Source organism: Scyliorhinus torazame, chromosome 13 (genome assembly GCF_047496885.1).
Source record: "Scyliorhinus torazame isolate Kashiwa2021f chromosome 13, sScyTor2.1, whole genome shotgun sequence".
Lineage (NCBI taxonomy): Eukaryota > Metazoa > Chordata > Chondrichthyes > Carcharhiniformes > Scyliorhinidae > Scyliorhinus > Scyliorhinus torazame.
This window is the reverse complement of record NC_092719.1, coordinates 185,852,355-185,872,886: the sequence shown is the minus strand read 5'-3', so window position 1 is coordinate 185,872,886 and position 20,532 is coordinate 185,852,355. Positions and strand designations below refer to the sequence as shown.

Genomic DNA, 20,532 nt, shown 5'->3' with positions numbered 1-20,532 from the left:
ATGGAATTTGGAAACTCTCATGTGACAATCATTTTGGGGGATTCTGAGGAGACATACGCAAAGATTCACTTAGGCTTCAGAGTGGATAATTTATTCGCCCACAGCCATCTGGTGTACTTAAAAGGGACTTTGTGTTAATGAGACCATTGTAGATTAAGATTTACTTTGTAATCCATTTTAATCCTAAAACTTGTGTGCAATTGGTAAACTAAAGGGGAGTGAAGGATATTGTATCATAATCCAATTTTTTCATGTTCAATAAATGTTTTCTGTCTTGCTGTTAGAACTAATTAGGGTCCCATGACTCTGTTCCTCCATGTTTTATAAAAAAGGAAAGGTTACGTTCTTGTGAGTCAGGGTTCTATGTTGGGTTCTTCCCATCCAGTTATAACATCAACTGGGATCGAAACACTGACCAGAAACATATGTGCTTTAAGAAAAAAATGTTTAATCCCCTAAGTGCTGTAAGAGGAGACAAATGACAGGTTTTCTTCCACGTTTTAAAAAAGGGATAAATGTTTACTGCTCAAATTCAAAAGTATACACAACAGGACACACACACAAAGAAATGGTGATTTAAAAAGATGTAGTATGCATTTAAATCTTAAAAGTCCCCCCCAAAAAAACTTGCACTTTATTCTCTCTAGATGAAAGCTTGAAACATTGCAGACTGGATAATTTCTTTTTAGTCCACTGAAGAAATAGAGATTGGAGAATTCTGACGAGGGATACGCAGTGGTTTACTGCTTAAAGTAGTAGATTTCTCTGGCTTCACCCCAGCTGAGGTGCGGTTGAACCCCTGTCGCGAAAACTTGGTTTGGTTTTTCAAATTGGTCATTAAAGGCTATCCCCAATTCACTGCCTGCTGAAAGGTTTTAAGCAGGGTCCTTCCTTGCTGGTCTGGGTCTGTTCCCTCTCTCCAAATGGCTGCTCTCAAATTGTGTCTTATTAAGTGTTCCTTATCAAGATCTGGTTTCTGTCATGTGACCATAATATCTGTTTTCAATTGTCCACACAAATGGTCTCTGATTTCTTGTGCATTGACACAGTGTTTGAGATTCTCTCATTCCCATCTCCTTGTGATGGAATGGGTTTCTTCTCGTACTTATTTTCTGGAATTGCATTCCAAAGCCAAGACATCTGCAAGTCTGTTTTGAACTAGCTTCCCCAGTTATTTAGACAATGGCAGCCATTAATCCACAGGAAAGGTTTGTTGCGTTTTGATGCCTTCTCAATGAAATGTGGCAAAACTCATTTGCATTTTAATGTCCTGTCCAAACGAGCGGGCTGGCTGCTAGCCTTCAATAATTCCATGTCTCTCGGCAGAAAAAAAAAATGGACATCTGACCTCAACTCCATTTTCTTTCAAAACAGAGCATTTTGTTCTCAAAGTAAGGAGCCCATTTTCCATAAATCCATGCGTACAATTGTGTGAACTTGACACCTGTACATGCTTTTTACAGCCAGCCTATTTGAGATCAAAAATGCAATGTGTAGTGCAAGAAATGCAAAGTGTTGCAGAAGGTTTAGGGATCGACTGATTCCGATGTATTGATCAGTTGATTTTATTGCAAGAAATGCTAACCATATGTCAGGAAGCAGATGTTGTACGAAATCTAGGTTTGTATTGTTGGATATTAGAAATAAAGTATAGATTTAAAAGAGTTTAATTTGCTGTTTTGTGTAAGAAAGGGTAAAACACTACTTATATTCATGTTAAACAAAGGTGTTTACATAATGGGGGTTCAGTTCAAACTGTGTCTTTATTGTGCATAGAGAGTTTACAACGTGAACAATTAATACCCATTTGGAGAAAGAATGAGATGTTGCTAAGCAACTAAGGACACTTTTAATAATAATAATCTTTATTGTCACAAGTAGGCTTACATTAACACTGCAATGAAGTTACTGTGAAAAGCCCCGAGTCGCCACATTCCGGCGCCTGTTCGGGTACAGAGTGGAAGAATTCAGAATGTTCAAATTACCTAACAGCACGCCTTTCGGGACTTGTGGGAGGAAACCGGAGCACCCGGAGAAAACCCACACAGACACGGGGAGAATGTGCAGACTCCACACAGACAGTGACCCAAGCCAGGAATCGAACCTGGCATCCTGGAGCTGTGAAGCAACAGTGCTACCCACTGTGCTACCGTGCTGCCCCTTGGGAGAAAATCTTTTGGGTTTTAGAGTTTAACTGGATCCAGGGCAGATGGAGCGAGGAAGCTAGAGAGGAAACATCTCTCTCAGCCCTGCCAGAAGCAGGAGGGAGTTGAACAAAGCTGACTCCACAAAAAGAACCCAAGGGGGTCAAGATGCCAAATGATAGAGATCGTAGATAGGGGGCGTGATTCTCCGCTCCCGCGCCGGTTTGGAGAATCGCCTGGCGCACCATTTTTCCCCGCAACGCCAGTCCGACGCCCTCCCTCGATGCACCCAAGCGGCGGGAACGGCCCCGTCAAGTTCTGCGCGGCGCAGGCCGGAGAATTGCCCGGGACACCCAAAATGGCGATTCTCCGCTGCACCCGCTATTCTCCGACCCGGATGGGCCGAGCGGCCTGCCCAAAACGACGACTTTCAGCTGGCGCCATCCACACCTGGTCGCTGCCGGCGGGAAAAGCGCGGGAACGCTGGGGGGGGGGGGGGGGGGGGGGCGGCCTGTGGGGGGGGCGAGGGAGTTTCTTTCACCGGGGTTGCACTCAAAAGGGGTCTGGCCCGCGATCGGTGCCCACCAATTGGCGGCCCGGCCGCTCTGAAGGATGAGCTCCTTTCCTCCGCCCCCCGCAAGATCCATCCGACATCTTCTTGCAGAGCAGCCTCGGGGAGGCGGCAACCACGCATGCGCGGATGACGCCAGTTAGGCTGCGGATGAGCGGCGCCGCTTTTATGCGGCGCCAATGCCCGGCGCGCGCTGAGGACGCTGCTTTAGCGACACGCCCCCCGAGTTTCTCGCGGCCCCAATCCTAGCCCATTTTCGGCCCCTGAATCGGTCGAGGTCGGGGCCGTTTCGCGCCGTCGTGAACCTCGACGGCGTTCACGACGGCATGGGCACTTGGTCGTGGGAGCGGAGAATCGCGCCCAGGTATCCTGACATGGAAACTCAGGCATCGGAGGTCTCCGTCGGGGAGCAAGCAGTGCAGCAGTTTCAGACAGTGCATCCACCATGACATTCTGTTTGGAAATGCTGTTCGCCACTCAGATACATGTCGTCAGATCCAGCACCGCGAGTGCAGGACACCAAACCAAGTGCGAAGAGAATCCAACAAGTTCCAACTCCACATGGGGGGGGGGGTTATAACCAGCACAAAACTTACCTGGTTGGAGCAATCACCATCCCCACGAGTCTCGCCGATTATGAGCTCCCCTAACATTGTATGAGAGCCAAGAGGTGAGATTGATCATGGTTGAGTTACATATAAAGTCAGCCAAGAATGGAACCGACAGAAAGACCCGGCTGGGATCTTATGTATATTGTACAGACCTTTAAGTTACAATAAACAAAATTGCTTTTTACTGAACTCAGTTTCGTCTACAAAACTGAAGGAAACCGTTTTTATTCAGTGAGCGGTTAGGATCTGGAATGTACTGGCTGAAAGTGAAGTGGAAGCGGATTCAATTGTTGCTTTCAAAAGAGAACTGGATCATTACCTTAAGGGAAATGATTTTCATGATGGGGGGGGGGGGGGGGACAGGGGAGTGGCACTAGGCTAATTGGGCGTGCAGAGACCTGGCACCAACTCAACGGGCTGAATGGCCTCTTTCAGTGCAGTAACCACACCACATGTGATGGAGAGTGGCGAGCATATGAGATGACCGTGGGGCAGCATGGTAGCATTGTGGATAGCACAATTGCTTCACAGCTCCAGGGTCCCAGGTTCGATTCCGGCTTGGGTCACTGTCTGTGCGGAGTCTGCACATCCTCCCCGTGTGTGCGTGGGTTTCCTCCGGGTGCTCCGGTTTCCTCCCACAGTCCAAAGATGTGCAGGTTAGGTGGATTGGCCATGATAAATTGCCCTTAGTGTCCAAAATTGCCCTTAGTGTTGGGTGGGGTTACTAGGTTATGGGGACAGGGTGGAGGTGTTGACCTTGGGTAGGGTGCTCTTTCCAAGAGCTGGTGCAGACTCGATGGGCCGAATGGCCTCCTTCTGCACTGTAAATTCTATGATAATCTATGATTCTTTCAAGAGAGCCAATCCCAACATACAGATCATGGGTGAGGCAAATAGGTTCCAGTTTTCGATAGAGGAGCCACTGAATGGCAAAATACATATATAAACGAATCTTTAAACTGATAATGATGTTAAAAATAAATGATTCCCAGGGTGCTCATCAGAAGCGTGAGGCACAGCCTAAATGACTGGTTTCGCAAACCACAAGAGCAGAGTGAAGACACGCTGGTGGAGATTCAATAGGAACACAGAAACGGTAAGAGGGCGTTCAGCCGGTGGTATTTCAGAGTCGGACTTGGGGCTGACACTCTGCGCATGTTTGGAACCAGTGAGTACCGCAGTGGTTGCAGTGTAGCGGTGCGCTCGCTGCCTGTGTGCGCGTGGCCCGAGTATCCACTTCCTGAATGTTGCTGCTCATTGTAACAATTGTTGGAATCTTTATCACTGCTGCGGCTCTTTACAGCGCGCAGGAAGGTTCAGGGGATCCCCCAGATTGCGGCCGTAGGAGTTGGCATATAGGGTGTACGTGAGGAGGGGAAGCAGCAGCAGTAAGGGGGGGAAAAGACTGGCTGTTGAACGCATAAGGAGGAAGCGCAGTGGATGAGGGTGGAGGGATCCTGAATGGGAAATGAGCAGGGGCAGAAGGGATGGCAGACTCGGTGAGTTGAGGAAATGGGCAACCCGAGAGGTTATGGAAAGAGTAGCGATAGTGTGTAGAAGTACAGGGCAGAAGGGGATGGAAGAATATTTTTGGGTGGTATTTGGAGTCATAGAACATTACAGCGCAGTATAGGCCCTTCGGCCCTCGATGTTGTGCCGACCTTTGAAACCACTTAAAGCCCATCTACACTATTCCCTTATCATCCATATGTTTATCCAATGACCATTTAAATGCCCATAATGTTAGCGAGTCCACTGCTGTTACAGGCAGGGCATTCCACGTCCTTACTACTCTCTGAGTAAAGAACCTACCTCTGACATCTGTCCTATATCACTCCTCAATTTAAAGCTATGTCCCCTCGTGCTCGACATCACCATCTGAGGAAAAAGGCTCTCACTGTCCACCCTATCTAATCCTCTGATCATCTTGTATGCCTCAATTAAGTCACCTCTTAACCTTTCTAAAGAAAATAACCTCAAGTCCCTCAGCTTACCCTCCTAAGATCTTCCCTCCAGACCAGGCAACATCCTGGTAAATCTCCTCTGCACCCTTTCCAATGCTTCCACACCCTACAATGCGGCGACCAGAACTGCATGCAATACTCCAAATGCAGCCGCACCAGAGTTTTGTACAGCTGCAACATGACCTCATGGCTCCGAAACGCAATCCCTCTACCAATTAAAGCTAACACACCGTATGCCTTCTTAACAACCCTCTCAACCTGGGTGGCAACTTTCAGGGATCTATGTACATGGACACCAAGATCTCTCTGCTCATCCACATTACCAAGAATCTTACCATTTGCCCAGTACTCTGTCTTCCTGTTATTCCTTCCAAAATGAATTACCTCACATTTCCCTGCATTAAACTCCATTTGCCACCTCTCAGCCAAGCTCTGCAGCTTATCTATGACCCTCTGCAACGTGTTACATCCTTCCGCACTGTCCACAACTCCACCGACTTTAGTGTCATCAGCAAATTTACTCACCCATCCTTCTACGCCATCCTCCAGGTCATTTATAAAAATGACAAACAGCAGTGGCCCCAAAACAGATCCTTGTGGTACACCACTAGTAACTGGACTCCAGGCTGAACATTTCCCATCAACCACCACCCTTTGCCTTCTTCCAGCTGGCCAATTTCTGTCTTCGGAGAATGAACTGGGACAAACGTGGAGGAAGAGATACTCTGGGATCTGTCCACACATTGACAATTCCCCAACCACAATGGGTAGCACTGTTGTTTCACAGATCCAGGGTCCGGTGTTCAATTCCCGGCTTGGCTGTCTGTGTGGAGTCTGGACGTTCTCCCTGTGTCTGTGCGGGTTTCCTCCGGGTGCTCCGGTTTCCTCCCGCAAGTCCCGAAAAACGTGCTGTTAGGTCATTTGGACATTCTGAATTCTCCCTCAGTGTACCCGAACAGGTGCCAGAATGTGGTGACTAGGGACTTTTCACAATAACTTCATTGCAGTGTTAATGTAAGCCTACTTGTGACAATAAAGATTATTATTAACTTGAACATTCTGTTGAGCCATGTCTTGTTCAGCTGCTACTGACCGTGCGGGCTTGAGCTGCAGAGTAGGAACCACTGTTCATTGATTGAAACTATTTATGAAGTCTGTCTGAAGAGTGAACGTCCTGCAGACCAGGCATTGCTGACTCAAATATACGGAATAGTGAGTTGTTGAAATAGGCAACTGTACTTTACTAGTTTGCATCCTACTTGCATCCAGCCATGAGATACAGCTGGGGATATTCATGGCTTTAAAGGTCCCTGCAAATTATCGGCTATAGAGTCCACACAATTGCATTTGACTGGTATTTTACTTGAAATCTCAAATAGACTTTCAGAACTGGCTGATTTGTTCAGTATTTCTTTACTCCTGTAGGCCTTAACTTTCCAATACTTTGTTTTGAAGATTCCATCCTGTTATCTGAAGTTACTTCAAAGGAATCTTTCGTACAATGGCTGAAGCAAGCTTTCGTGCCCCAAAAAGAAAGAGAAAAGTGTATGAATCTTATGAAGCTCCTTTTCCTGTGTCATTAACCCAAGAAGAAACTAGTTCAAAGGGACAAGAACATTATTATGCTGAAATTGTGAATAACTGTGTAATCGTAAGGAAGCCAGAAAGTATGCAAGCCCTGTATGGAAAGGTATTTCATGATCATTCCTGTTTCTCAAATACATTAATGACTTGAACTTGAGAATGCAGGACACAATTTCAAAACTTGCAGATGCCGCAAAACATGTAGTAAATAGGAAGATAGTACTAGACTTCAAGAGGGCATGGACACTTGGTGGAAAACACATGGCAGATGAAATTCAATGAAAGAAATGAGGCAGTGCATTTTGGTAGGAAGAATAAGTAGAAAAATGACAAGCTAAAGAATACAATTTTAAAGGGTGAGGCCACAACGGAAACACTGAGGGATGTTGGTGCACAATTCTTTGACAGGTTAACAAATCAGTTCAGAAAACATATGTGATCCTGGATGTTATAAATCAAGGCATAGAATACAAAAGCCAGGAATTTAAAGGTATGAGCTGCAGTATTGTGTTCAATTCTTGACACTACACATTAGGAGTGGTTGGGAAAACATGTATAAGACTGGAATGATTCCAGGGACAAAGGATTACAATTAAGGTAGAGAGATTGGAGAAGCTCGGGTTGTTCTCCTTCGAGCTGTGAGGGCTAAGAGGGGAATTGATGGATGTGTTTGTTGTAGGGTTTAGATAGAGTAAATTTGGAGAAACTGTTTCCCGTGGCCGAACAGTTGATAACAAGAGGATGCTCATTTAAGGTGATTGGCAGAAGAACAGGGGGCGACATGAAGAAAACCTTTTAACGCAACGAGTGGTTAGGATTTGCAGTGCACTGACAGATTAAATTGTAGCCTTCAAAATGAAATGGAATAAATACTTGACTAATTGGATTGCTCTTTGAAAGAACTGGCGCAGATTTGATGGGCCAGATGGTCTCCTGTGTTATACTATTCTTTGATTTTATAATAGAATGGTCTTAATTCAACTTTTGAACGCCAAAAAGGTTTGATAAGGTTGAAAATCTGATTGATTTATTTTGTAATTGAAGGGTTATTTCGGAAAGGGGGTGCTATCCAGAAGCCGACCAGATTACAATATTTCAGACCCTGCCTTAGTTGCCAAGTGGAAAGGTACATCTTCTTTAAACAGTTACTTGGTCTGTTTTGTTTTTATCTGTTATTTTATCATTTACAGATTATTATTTGCATTACAGAGCATTCACATATTACTGAACAGAGAAACATGTTGTCAAAGCTTCTTGTCCCCCATTCACCAGGACAAATGCCAAATTTTAAATGAACACAGCCTATGGTTCTCTGTTGCTTTCTCCATGGTAACATCTCAGCTGACGTGCCTGATGAGGGAAAATAAAAAAAACTTTGACAACATTTCTCACTTTTCAGCAATATTCAATTTCTGTATTACCACGTGATAGTAACCAACTCATTTCAATTTGACATCAGGTTTTTCACAGTCAGTGCCAGTAAGAGAGCTGTGTAGATAGTACTGCATTTTTAAAAATCCATTTTGTTTGTTCTGTCCATGTTATAACCTGCCTGCTTACCATTGGCTGGGGACTAATGGCAATCCCACAAACCTGTGGGCGTATGAGCTTGCCCAATGAGGGGGGCGGAGAAATCATTAGCAGAATCCCTGTATAATTAAAGCTGGCCAGTTTGGAACCAGCAGGAAGGAGTAAGCAGCAAGTGAGGTTGCTGCTGTGATATATATGTTATTGTAAATAAATGTTATTTCTTTGTATCCTTGAAACTCATGCTGGATTCTTCGTGGCCCTCACAAAACTGGCGACGAGGGTTAAAGTGAATAGCTGTCTACACTGCTGAAGCCATCTCTTGGATTTTTGTTGGATACAGATTGGAAGTTGTTTTCTATTACACCATGCCTCTGTACAGACGTTTGGATGTTTTTGATGCTGCGCTGGAAAGCTGGGACCAGTACGCACAACGGATACGTTACTATTTCCGGGCAAACAATATCACCGAAACCGAGCACCAGGTGGTCATATTGCTCACCGTCTGCGGCCCGCATACGTTTGGGGTGATTAGGAGCCTTATGTACCCAGCTGCGCCGGACACCAAAACGTTTGATGAACTTATGAATTTAGTGGGGCAGCATTTTAACCCAACCCCGTCCACGATAGTCCAACGTTACCGGTTTAATACCGCTGCGAGGACCCCAGGAGAATCCCTTGCCGACTTTCTATCCAGGCTGCGCAGGATTGCGGCGTACTGTGACTATGGTGAGACCTTGTCAGAAATGTTACCCGACCGTTTGGTTTGCGGTATTAACAATGCGGCCACCCAGAGAAAGGTGTTAGCTGAGCCAACATTGATTTTTCAACAGGCCATTCAAATAGTATTGCCCCGAGAGAGCGCAGAACGAGGAGTGCAGGAGCTACAGGGAATGGAAGTGCATGCCTTGGGCGCAACCCCTTCCGTCCGAAAACGTCCCCCAGCACTCCTGCGGTACCTTGGTGAGGCGACGTCCGGATCGACGCCTGTGGCCGTCGGACATTCCTCCCCGAAGGGAGCCTTCTCCAGAACCAATGGATGAGGTGCCATGTCCGTGTCAGACTTGTAGGTGCCGACCCCGTCGCGGACGCCGGTCCTGGGGGTGCCAGAGGTGCCGTCGTTCCGACTGAAACTGGGACCAGCCCCGGGGCCGTACCTTCCATGTGGATGAACCTGCGGTGACTACTCCTGAGGACGTGGAGACGGAGGACGACTGCCTGCAGCTGCATTGTGTGGCAGCTCCCCGTGTGGCCCCCATTAAGGTGACAGAACGGGTCAATGGTCACCCACTTGAGATGGAGTTGGAAACTGGCGCAGCGGTCTCCGTGATCGCCCAGAGGACATTCGACCGCATCAAGCAGGGTATACAGACCCTTACATTAACCTACACACAGGCCAGGTTGGCCACCTACACGGGGGAACCATTGGACATTGCAGGAACTACGATGACCCCTGTTGTTTATGGATGCCAGGAGGGGCGTTTCCCACTTATCGTGGTGCGCGGCCACGGGCCCAGCCTGTTGGGTCGGGACTGGTTGCGCCATTTGCGCTTGCAGTGGCAGCACATCCTCCAAACAGTTTCTGGAGGGTTGACTGAGGTGCTAGGATGATACCCAGATGTATTCCAGCCCGGTTTGGGGAAAATAAAAGGGGCCATAGCCCGTATCCAAGTCGAACCAGGAGCCACGCCACGCTATTTCCGGGCGCGCCTGGTGTCTTACGCCTTGCTCGAGAAGGTAGATGGGGAGCTCACTCGTTTGGAGACTTTGGATATTATCAGGCCCGTCCGTTTCGCTGACTGGGCAGCACCAATTGTACCTGTAATGAAGCCAGATGCCACTGTTCGCTTGTGTGGCGACTATAAACTTACAGTGAATACGGCTTCCCGACTCGACCGATATCCAATGCCTCACATAGAGGATCTCTACGCAAAGCTTGCAGGTGGACTCTCGTTCACAAAATTAGATATGAGTCACGCCTACCTACAGTTGGAGCTGGACCCTGCCTCCCGACCATATGTAACGATTAATACACACCGGGGCCTGTATGAATATACACGTTTGCCCTTTGGAGTATCCTCTACCTGCGCTATTTTTCAATGCGTTATGGAGGGCATTTTGAGAGGTTTACCGCGCGTCGCTGTCTACTTAGATGACGTTTTGATCACAGGGACGTTGGAGCAGGAACAGTTGGAAAATCTGGAGGCTGTCCTTAGACGCTTTTCGAAGGCTGGAGTCCGTTTACGTCGCACAAAGTGCGTCTTTCAGGCGAAGGAAGTAGTCTACCTGGGTTATCGGGTGGACCGCGAAGGCTTGCACCCCGTCGCAGAGAAGGTGCGCGCGATTCAACAGGCCCCCGCCCTGACTGACACTTCGCATCTTCGTTCTTTTCTCGGCCTCGTAAACTATTAGGGGAAGTTCCCAATCTGGCAAATACCCTGGCCCCGTTGCATCTTCTGCTAAAGAAAAATCACACCTGGGTTTGGGGTCAGCCGCAAGAAACTGCTTTCCGACGGGTAAAACGACAATTGTCATCGTCTGGGTTACCAACCCACTATGATCCTGGAAAGCCTTTGCTCGTCACATGTGATGCATCCCCGTATGGTATTGGGGCCGTCCTGTCCCACAAGATGAAGAACGGGGCCGAGCGGCCGATAGCTTTCGCGTCCCGCACATTGTCTGCAGCGGAAAAAAAGTACTCGCAGACCGAGAAGGAGGGCCTGGCAGTGGTCTTTGCGGTGAAACGTTTCCACCAGTACGTGTATGGCCGCCACTTCACTATCGTGACTGATCAGAAGCCTCTGCTGGGACTTTTCAGAGAGGATAAGCCAATACCGCCCATTGCTTCTGCACGGATCCAGCGTTGGGCTTTGTTGCTCGCTGCATACGGGCATTTAAAAGTTTATTGGATAAACATATGGATGATAATGGTATAGTGTAGGTTAGATGGCTTTTGTTTCGGTGCAACATCGTGGGCCGAAGGGCCTGTACTGCGCTGTATTGTTCTATGTTCTATGTTCTATTCTCTGGAGCACAAACCAGGAACGCAGATAGCGAATGCCGACGCACTAAGCCGATTGCCTTTATCGACCGGCCCCATATCGACCCCCACGACCGGTGAGGTGGTTGCAACCCTAAATTTTATGGACACTTTGCCTGTCATGGCATCACAGATCCGTGAGTGGACCCAGACGGAGCCAGTCCTGTCAAAGGTTCGGCACATAGTCCTGTATGGTGGGCAGCATAGACAGCTCCCAGGCGAGTTGAGGGCATTTTCCTCCAAGCTGTCAGAATTCAGCGTGGAAGACGGCATCCTCTTGTGGGGGACGTGTGTGGTCGTCCCGGAAAAAGGACAGAAGCTGATACTAACAGACTTGCACAATGGGCATCCAGGTGTGACCAAAATGAAAATGTTGGCCCGGAGTTATGTCTGGTGGCCAGGCCTCGACACCGACATTGAGAAGGTGGCCCAAAACTGCTCCATTTGTCAGGAGCATCAGAAGCTTCCGCCGGCCGCGCCCCTACATCACTGGGAATGGTTGGGCGGCCTTGGGCGCGCTTGCATGCGGATTTCGCCGGCCCTTTTCAAGGATCCATGTTCCTTTCATTAATCGACGCCCAGTCTAAATGGCTAGAGGTGCATAAGATGCTAGGCACAACGTCCTGCGCAACAATTGAGAAGCTGCGTTTGTCTTTTAGTACGCATGGCCTCCCCGAGGTGCTGGTCACGGATAACGACACTCCATTCACCAGTGAGGAGTTTGCGAGGTTCATGAAGATGAACAGCATACGCCATATCCGCACTGCCCCATACCACCTAGCTTCAAATGGGTTGGCGAAGCGCGCAGTGCAGACATTCAAACGAGGCCTAAAGAAGCAGTCTTTGGACAATGGACATGAGACTGGCTCGCTTTTTGTTTTCGTATAGGACCACCCCCCATGCGGTGACTGGGGTAGCTCCTGCAGAACTCCTAATGGGCCGGAGACTTCGCACCCACCTTAGTATGGTTTTCCCGGACATTGGCGCAAAAGTACGGCGCACACAAGAACGGCAGGGACAGGGTTTTTCTCGGCATCGGCCGATTCGGCAGTTTGCGCCTCGTGACCCAGTGTTCGTTCTCAATGTTGCTGGTGGCGCCCAGTGGGTCCCTGGCGTAGTCTTTCGCCAAATGGGCCCTATCTCTTACCGGGTGCAAGTCCTGGGTCGTCTCCAGCACAAGCATGTAGACCACGTTCGGTCCAGAAGACAATCCCTTCCAAAGATTCCCCGCCCCCGGAGCTCCTTTCTACAGCCGCAGAGACCAGAGACAATGGAAAGTAGTCCTCACAATCTTCCTCTGGTGCCTCACTCAAAGCCTGCGCAGGTCGTTACAGAACCGTGTGGAGATAGAGACGCCGAGATGACAGAGGCAGCAGACTCTGACTCTGAGATGGAGACACAGGACGCATCAGAGGGGGAATCCTCGGGCTCACCGGCCGTGGATGTACAACCGTTACGCCATTCATCACGGAAGCGCCGGTCTCTGTCTCGTTACACGCCGCCCGATCCAGCGCCTCGTGCAAATGGTGTCCGGCCTGCGGCAAAACGAGTCCAACGCCCTCCTTCGCCAGGGTCTTCGGTGGATTCCTTGGACTTTGGGGGTGGAGGGATGCTATAACCTGCCTGCTTACCATTGGCTGGGGACTATTGACAATCCCACAATCCTGTGGGAGTATGAGCTTCCCCAATGAGGGGGGCGGAGAAATCATTAGCAGACTCCCTGTATAAATAAAGCTGGCCAGTTTGGGACCAGCAGGAAGGAGTAAGCAGCAAGCGAGGTTGCTGCTGTTGTGTATATATATGTTATTGTAAATAAATGTTATTTCTTTGTATCTCGTGCTGGATTCTTCGTGGCCCTCACAAAAGTCCATCTCTACCTACGCCACATCAATTATGGGGTGAAACAATAAGCAACTTTTATTCCAGGCCAACTTTTTCAGCTAACTGGTAGGTGAGGCTGAATTTAATGTGGGCAATAAGAGTCTCACTGGTATAAAACCAGCGTTGTTTCCAATGGAGTGGCCTGACCAAAAAGGCACTTGACTAGCCAACATCAGGCCTTCCCAGCAGTGATTGACAGACTGCTAATTTGTGATTAGCACATAACAAAGATGAGGTTCTGTATTTTAGTGTATGAATGGTCTAAGGAGTGAAAAGAAATGGATGGCCATTGCTTTGATAGTTGCATTCTGTCCATTATTATGCTTCATGTAAAATAAATCACTTTGTTCCTTCACATTCAGCTTTGTCCAACTGCAATGCTTTTCAATTTGATTTCCAAAACTATGGAAGAATATACCTGACAGCAGGTGCAAAATCATAGTATCCAGTATATATGAGAAGAGGTTCATTGTTACATTCCCTAGATCAGGCTCTCACTTAACTAGATATTGGGTAATAAAGCTGCTCCCCAGTTTATAGGAGACATGGTTTTGGGGGGGGGGGGGGGGTCGGTCGGCACGGTAGTACAGTGGGTAGCACTGTTGCTTCACAGTGCCAGGGTCCCAGGTTCGATTCCCGGCTTGGGTCACTGTCTGTGCAGAGTCTGCACGTTCTCCCCGTGTCTGCGTGGGTTTCCTCCGGATGCTCCGGTTTCCTCCCACAAGTCCCAAAAGACATGTATTAGGTGAATTGGACATTCTGAATTCTCCCTCTGGGTACGAACGGGCGCCGGAATCTGGCGACTAAGGGCTTTTCACAGTAACTGCATTGCAGTGTTAATGTAAGCCTACTTGTGACAATGAAGATTATTATAGGAGACATGCAGTCTGCATAAAAGAATGACTGGTAATGCTAAATGTGAGAGAATACCTCCTGTAGTCATGTGAATTTGGGATTGGTACATTGTTCATGCATACCTAACAAAGAGAACGGTAAATTAACTTATTGAGATACATTTTCAGGAGACAGTAGGAATTTTAATCTCATATTTTAATAAAAGTATAGTAATATTGGTATATGATTTTCACACCTGATTAAAACACTAATTGTATTCTTTTGGTTATTTGTAGATGCCAATCTTATGCACATGCCTATAATTTCATCAATGAAGTAAGTTTGGGCCTGGCATTACAATTTTGCCATGTAATTCTGTTCATATTTATATTTCACCTAAAATGTTTCTCAGCTAATTTGCTTTTTTTTTTGATTTTGAAAAGCTATTATAATTTTTTGGAACTCGTGTCCATAATAAGACCCTGAACAAGTTTTGCTATTATTGGTGAAGAGCATGTCTTTTTGTCTGTTTTTTCTTAGACCACTCCCATTATGTGTTTTGTACGCGGAATAAAACAGTTGGTTTGTCAAAGTGATGGTTGGAGAGGAAGTATTCTGTTTGAAAAGAAAATGTGTATGCAATTAGATTAGTACGGTAAGGGAGGAGCAACTCAATGAATTTTGGAAGAGTTGTCTTCATGGTGTGTGAAATTTCAATGTATTTTCAAGATTTTATTTATCTTTTTTCCATAAGAACATAAGATATAGGAGCAGAATTAAGCCATTTGGCCCATCGCGACCGCTCCATCATTCAATCATGGCTGATATGTTTGTAACCCCCATTCTCCTGTCTTCTCCCCATAACCCTATTAATCAAAAACCTATCTATCTCTGTCTAAAAGACACTCAGTGACTTGGCCTCCACAGCCTTCTGCGGCAGTGAGTCCCACAGAATCACCACCGGCTGACTGAAGAAATTCCTCCTCATCTCGGTTTAAAGGATCGTCTCTCCAGCCTGAGGCTGTGCCCTTGGGTTCTACTTTTTTCCACTAGTGTATTTATTGTGTATTTATTTCTCGTTACGTTTACTTTCCTTGTATGCTTCTACAATGAGTTTCATTGTTATCAAAGGCTGTATCATGTATGTGCTTTCATCTTGTTCCCTCCCTTACCTTTCCACTGTGTTCCCCCTTCATGACTCTGCCTTCACATGTTCCCATTCATGTATGTACATGTATATGTATGGGACAGCTCTATCTCTTCTCCACTTCTGTCAGAACCACAATAACCCTGTTGTTAGACTGAATGCCTGTCTAACTGAATGGCGTGGCTGAGCTAATTAAGTTCCTTCAGCTGAATGTTGGAAAGACTAAGGCATTATATTCGACCAATGGAAGAAACTTCATCAACAACAGTATTGAGTAACATATATTATATTCAGTAGTATAACATAACACACTGCCAGAAGTGTAATAAAACAGGCAGCACTTGCTGAACAATCCCCAGTGTGCTAATAGCAACACTAACAATCAATTTAAGATAATCAGTCAAGCTCTTCAATCCAGACCCAGGTCACTGTCTGTGTGGAGATTGCGTGTTCTCCCCGTGTCAGCGTGGGTCTCACCCCCACGGTCCGGAGATGTGCAGGGTGGCTGGATTGGCCACGCTAAATTGCCCTTAATTGGAAAAAAAAGAATTGGGTACTCTAAATTTACTTTTAAAAAGTCAGTCGAGACCCCTCCCACCCAGCTTACTCACTTTTCCAACTTCTCCCATCGGGCAGGAGATACAAAAGTCTGAGAACACGCATGAACAGACTCGAAAACAGCTTCTTCCCCGCTGTTAGCAGACTCCTAAAGGACCCTCTTATAGACTGACCTGATTAACACTACACCCCTGTATGCTTCATCCGATGCCAGTGTTTATGTAGTTACATTGTGTACCTTGTGTTGCCCTATTATGTATTTTCTTATATTTCCTTTCTTTTCATGTACTTAATGATCTGTTGAGCTGCTTGCAGAAAAATACTTTTCACTGTACCTCGGTACACGTGACAATAAACAAATCCAATCCACTTTCTACTGAAGCAATGCAGTCACCAGAGGCTTCCTCCAACTCTACAGTCATACCAACTGTGGAACATCCTTGGCCTCCTCTTGTTACTCATTTATGCATGACTTCTTGACAACATGTATATGTATGGGACAGCTCTATCTCTTCGCCTCTTCTGTCAGAACCACAATGACCCTGTTGTTAGACTGAATGCCTGTCTGGCTGAATGGTGTGGCTGAGCTAATTAAGTTCCTTCAGCTGAATGTTGGAAAGGCTAAGACATTATATTTGGCCAATGGAAGAAACCTATAATTCCTATGCCATTGAATCCCTCTATGTCACAGTGAGCTTTGCGCACGAGAAGTGGGAGAGAACACTTCCTGAATGAGAGACAGCCAGAGTGAGTCGGGTATCGGCAAGTTGAAAGAGAGTGGGAATTCGGTGCATAGCGGGAAGAGGTGCTTTTTGTTTTTTCTCCTTTGTAACTTTTTAAAATGTTTAGTAAGTAGTCTTGCCCTGTAGTAGCAGTTGAGGCTATAAGGGAGAGAGCTGATAGGTACGTAGTGGTAAGATTGGGCATGTCTTTACTACTTTTATCACTTATTGTTTGAAAGAATTGGTGGGTTATAATCTGTAAGGGATGTATTTGTTGCAACAAGGACCTGGAAAGAGGGCTCTAGAGAATTGGATATAATCTAATATCAAGCATCTTCCAAAGGTTTAATTTAAAGGGGGAAGTCATGGCAGGAGAGCTCAAAATTCCTGCAGTGTATGCTGGATGATTTTCTGGACCAATAGTTGAGGAACCAACTATAGGCCAGGCCATCCTAGACTGGGTACTGTAATGAGAACGGAATCATTGGCAATCTAGTGGTGCAAGACCCCTTGGGGATGAGCCACCATAATATGATAGAATCAAAATGGAGAGTGAAGCAGTTGATTCTGAGACCAGAGTCCTGAACCTTTAATAAAGGAAACTCCAATGATATGAGGCACGAGTTGGCTATCATCGATTGGGAAACATTACTTAAAGGGATGACTGTGGATAAACAGTGGCAAACATTCAAAGAACTCATTGGTGAACTGCAACAATGGTTGATTCCTGCCTGGCACAAAAATAAAATAGGAGAGGTGGTCAATCCATGGCTTACCAGGGAAATTAGAGATAGTATTCGATCCAAGGAAGAAGCATACAAATTGCACAAGAAAAACAACAGACCTGAGGATCGGGACCAGTTTTGAATTTAGCAAGCGGAACAAGGGATCGATTAAGAAAGGGCAAATAGAGTACTAGAGTAAACTTTCAGGGAACATAAAAACTGCCAGTAAAAATTTCTATAGGTACGTGAAGAGAAAAAGATTGGTGAAGACAAATGTTCCTTACAGGCAGAAACAGGGGAATTTATAAATGAGGACACAAACGGCTGATCAACATACTTTGGTTCTGTTTTCACAAAGGAGGACACAAATAAGATACCGGAAATGTTGGGGAATACAGGGTTTACTGACAGGGAGAAACTGAACTAGATCAATATTCATAGAGAAATGGTGTTGGGGAAATTGATTGGGTCGAAGGCTGATAAATCCCCAGGGCCAGATGACCTGCATCCCAGAGTATCTAAGGAAGTGGCTCTAGAAATAGTGAATGCGTTGGTGGTCATCTTCCAAGATTCTATAGAGGCTGGAACAGTCCTACAGATTGGAGGGGAGTGAATTTAATCCCACTATTTAAAAAGGGAGGTAGAGTAGAGGCCGATGTCTTGGCATTTGCCCCTTTGGTATCCCGGAGACGGATCTTATTGGAATGGAGGGACCACCAAAACCAGGGTGTGTGGGTGAGTGACCTGGCAGAGACTCTTAGGCTGGAGAAGATAAAGTTCGCCTTGAGAGGCTTTGTGGAGGGGTGTGCCCTCAGATGGTAGCCATTTTTATTGACTTCTTTGAGAACAGTTAAGGTGTCAGCAGTGGGGGAGGGGGGGGGTTAAAATAGGGAAGTAGTGGAGCTGGGGAGTGGGAGGCGGGATGGTGGGGCGTTAGGCATTCAGTTGGTTTGATTATTTGAAGCCCTGTTGGCTTGTTTTAGGGTTGTGTAAATATATAAATGCCTCAATAAATAAAAGAGAGGCAGAGAGAAAACAGGGAATTATAGACCAGTAAGGCTGGAATTCTAGAATGTTCTCCACTACCAATGTGCTCTAGAAAATTCTAGTGCACTTCGAAAACAGTGGCAGAGTCAGCATGGATTTATGAAAGGGAAATCATGCTTGACAAATCTACTGGAATCCTTCAAGGATGTAACCAGTAGAGTTGACGAGGGGGAGCCAGTGGATGTGGTTTATTTGGACTTTCAGGAGGCTTTTGACAAAGTCCCACATAAGAAATTAGCATGCGAAATTAAACTCCATGGGATTAAGGGTTGTGTATTTAGATGGGTAGAACACTGGTTGGCAGACAGGAAACAAGAGTAGGAATTAACAGGTCTTTTTTCAAATGGCAGGCAGTGACTAGTGGGGTACTGCAAGGATTGGTGCTGGGACCCAGCTATTCACAATATATATTTAGATATGGAATAAAATGTAATATCTCCAAATTTGTAGATAACACAAAGTTGGGTTGGAGGGTGAACTGTGAGGAGGATGTAGAGATGGATGCAGTGTGATTTGGACAAGTTGAATGAGCGGGCAAATGGAATGGCAGGTGCAGTATAATTTGGGGAAATGTGAGGTCATCGACTTTGGTAACAAAAATGGCAAGACAGACTATTATCGGAATGGCCATAAGTTAGGAGAGGGGAATGTGCAACGAGACCTGGGTGTCCTTGTACACCAGCTGCTGAAGGTAAGCATGGAGGAGCAGCAGGCAGTAAAGAAGACAATTGGTATGTTGGCCTTCATAGTGAGAGAATTTGAATACAAGAGCAGGGATGTCTTTCTGCAATTATACAGGGCCTTGGTGAGACTACACCTGGAATATTGTGTGTAGTTTTGACCTCCTTATCTGAGGAAGGATGTTCTTGCTCTAGAGGGAGTGCAGCAAAGATTTACCAAATTGAACCCTGGGGATAGCAGGATGGACGTATGAGGAGAGATTGAGCCGGTTAGGATTGTATTCACTGGTGTTCAGCAGCATGAGGGGGGATCTCATAAGCACCTATTAAATCCTAACAGTACTCGACAGGGTAGATGCAAGAAGGATGTACCCGATGATGAGGGTGTCCAGAACCAAGGGTCACAATCTGAGGATAGGGAGGTAAACCATTTAGGACAGAGATGAGGAGAAATTTTTCTTCACCCAGAGAATGGTGAGCCTGTGGAATTCATTACCACAGAAAGTAGGTGAGGCCAAAACATTAGGGGCTGAATTCTCCGCCACCGGGATGCTCCACTTTGCCGGCAGCCCAAGGGTTTCTCGACGGTGTGGGGCTGCCCCACAATGGCAAACCCCATTGACCAGCTGGCGAAACGGAGAATCCCAACGGCGTGCTGAACCAGAAATCTGGCACGGCAGGACGGAGAAACCCACCCTGAATGTTTTCAAGAAGCAATTTGATATAACACTTGGGGTGAAAGGGGAAGGCGGGATTAGGCTATTGAGTTGGATGATCAGCCATGATTATAATGAATGGTGGAGTAGGACCGACTGGCCTAAGTGTGTTCCTGTTTTCTATGTTTCGATCCCTAATAACTCAGTTAAACTGGATCAGACAGTCTGAAACGATCTGCTCAACCAAAACTGAATTTCACACAATCGTCCTGACAGTTAATCTATTTCACTTCATCCCTCTCGCCATAATGCCGAAACCACACTTTTTCACCCCTTGTACCTGATTTCTCTGATGCTTTTCTCATTGACCTCTAAAGCTGCACCCTGCATGAATTCCAACTTGTCCATAACATTGCTGTCTATATTCTGTCTAATCAGTGATGGACTTGGCTGGTTCCCGACCACCCAACACCTCATTTTCAAAATCTCTCTCCTCTTTTATAAATCCCTTCAACTCTTTGCTTCGCCTTCCCATTGATCTCCTGCCCACATTTATCTCATGCCAGGCTTTTTGCTCCTTTAATTCTGGTCTTCATGGTAGGAGAGCACTCGTGCTTCTCAGCCTACTTCATACAATCATCAAATCCTGTGGAGCAAGAGGAGCCATTCAGCCCATCAAGCCTGTGCAGTTATCCAGTTCAGCTCATACCCTCTCTCTTTCTCCATAGCCTTGCGTTTTCTCAGCCTCCAGTATTTATCTAATTCACTTATGAAAGTTACGATCGAACCATCCTTCTATATCAGACTTCCTAAATTCCTCCATCTTTGTTTCCTCTTGTCA

General features: G+C 46.3%; 1 protein-coding gene across 5 annotated transcripts in view; it reads left to right on the top strand.

The window, feature by feature from the left end:
- The first annotated feature begins 4,442 nt into the window (after positions 1–4,442).
- The window catches only part of tsen2 (TSEN2 tRNA splicing endonuclease subunit), a 62,979-nt gene continuing 46,889 nt past the window's right edge, over positions 4,443–20,532 (top strand). The window contains exons 1-4 of one of the 5 annotated variants that reach the window (XM_072472573.1): positions 4,443–4,494; positions 6,746–6,980; positions 7,919–8,000; positions 14,453–14,492. In XM_072472573.1, coding sequence (XP_072328674.1) covers positions 6,792–6,980; positions 7,919–8,000; positions 14,453–14,492 — 311 coding nt within the window. In that variant the 5' untranslated portion in view covers positions 4,443–4,494; positions 6,746–6,791. Of the gene's footprint in view, positions 4,495–4,538; positions 6,645–6,745; positions 6,981–7,918; positions 8,001–14,452; positions 14,493–20,532 lie in introns of those variants that run through there. The other 4 variants (XM_072472575.1, XM_072472574.1, XM_072472571.1 and 1 more) reach the window with 4 other exon arrangements.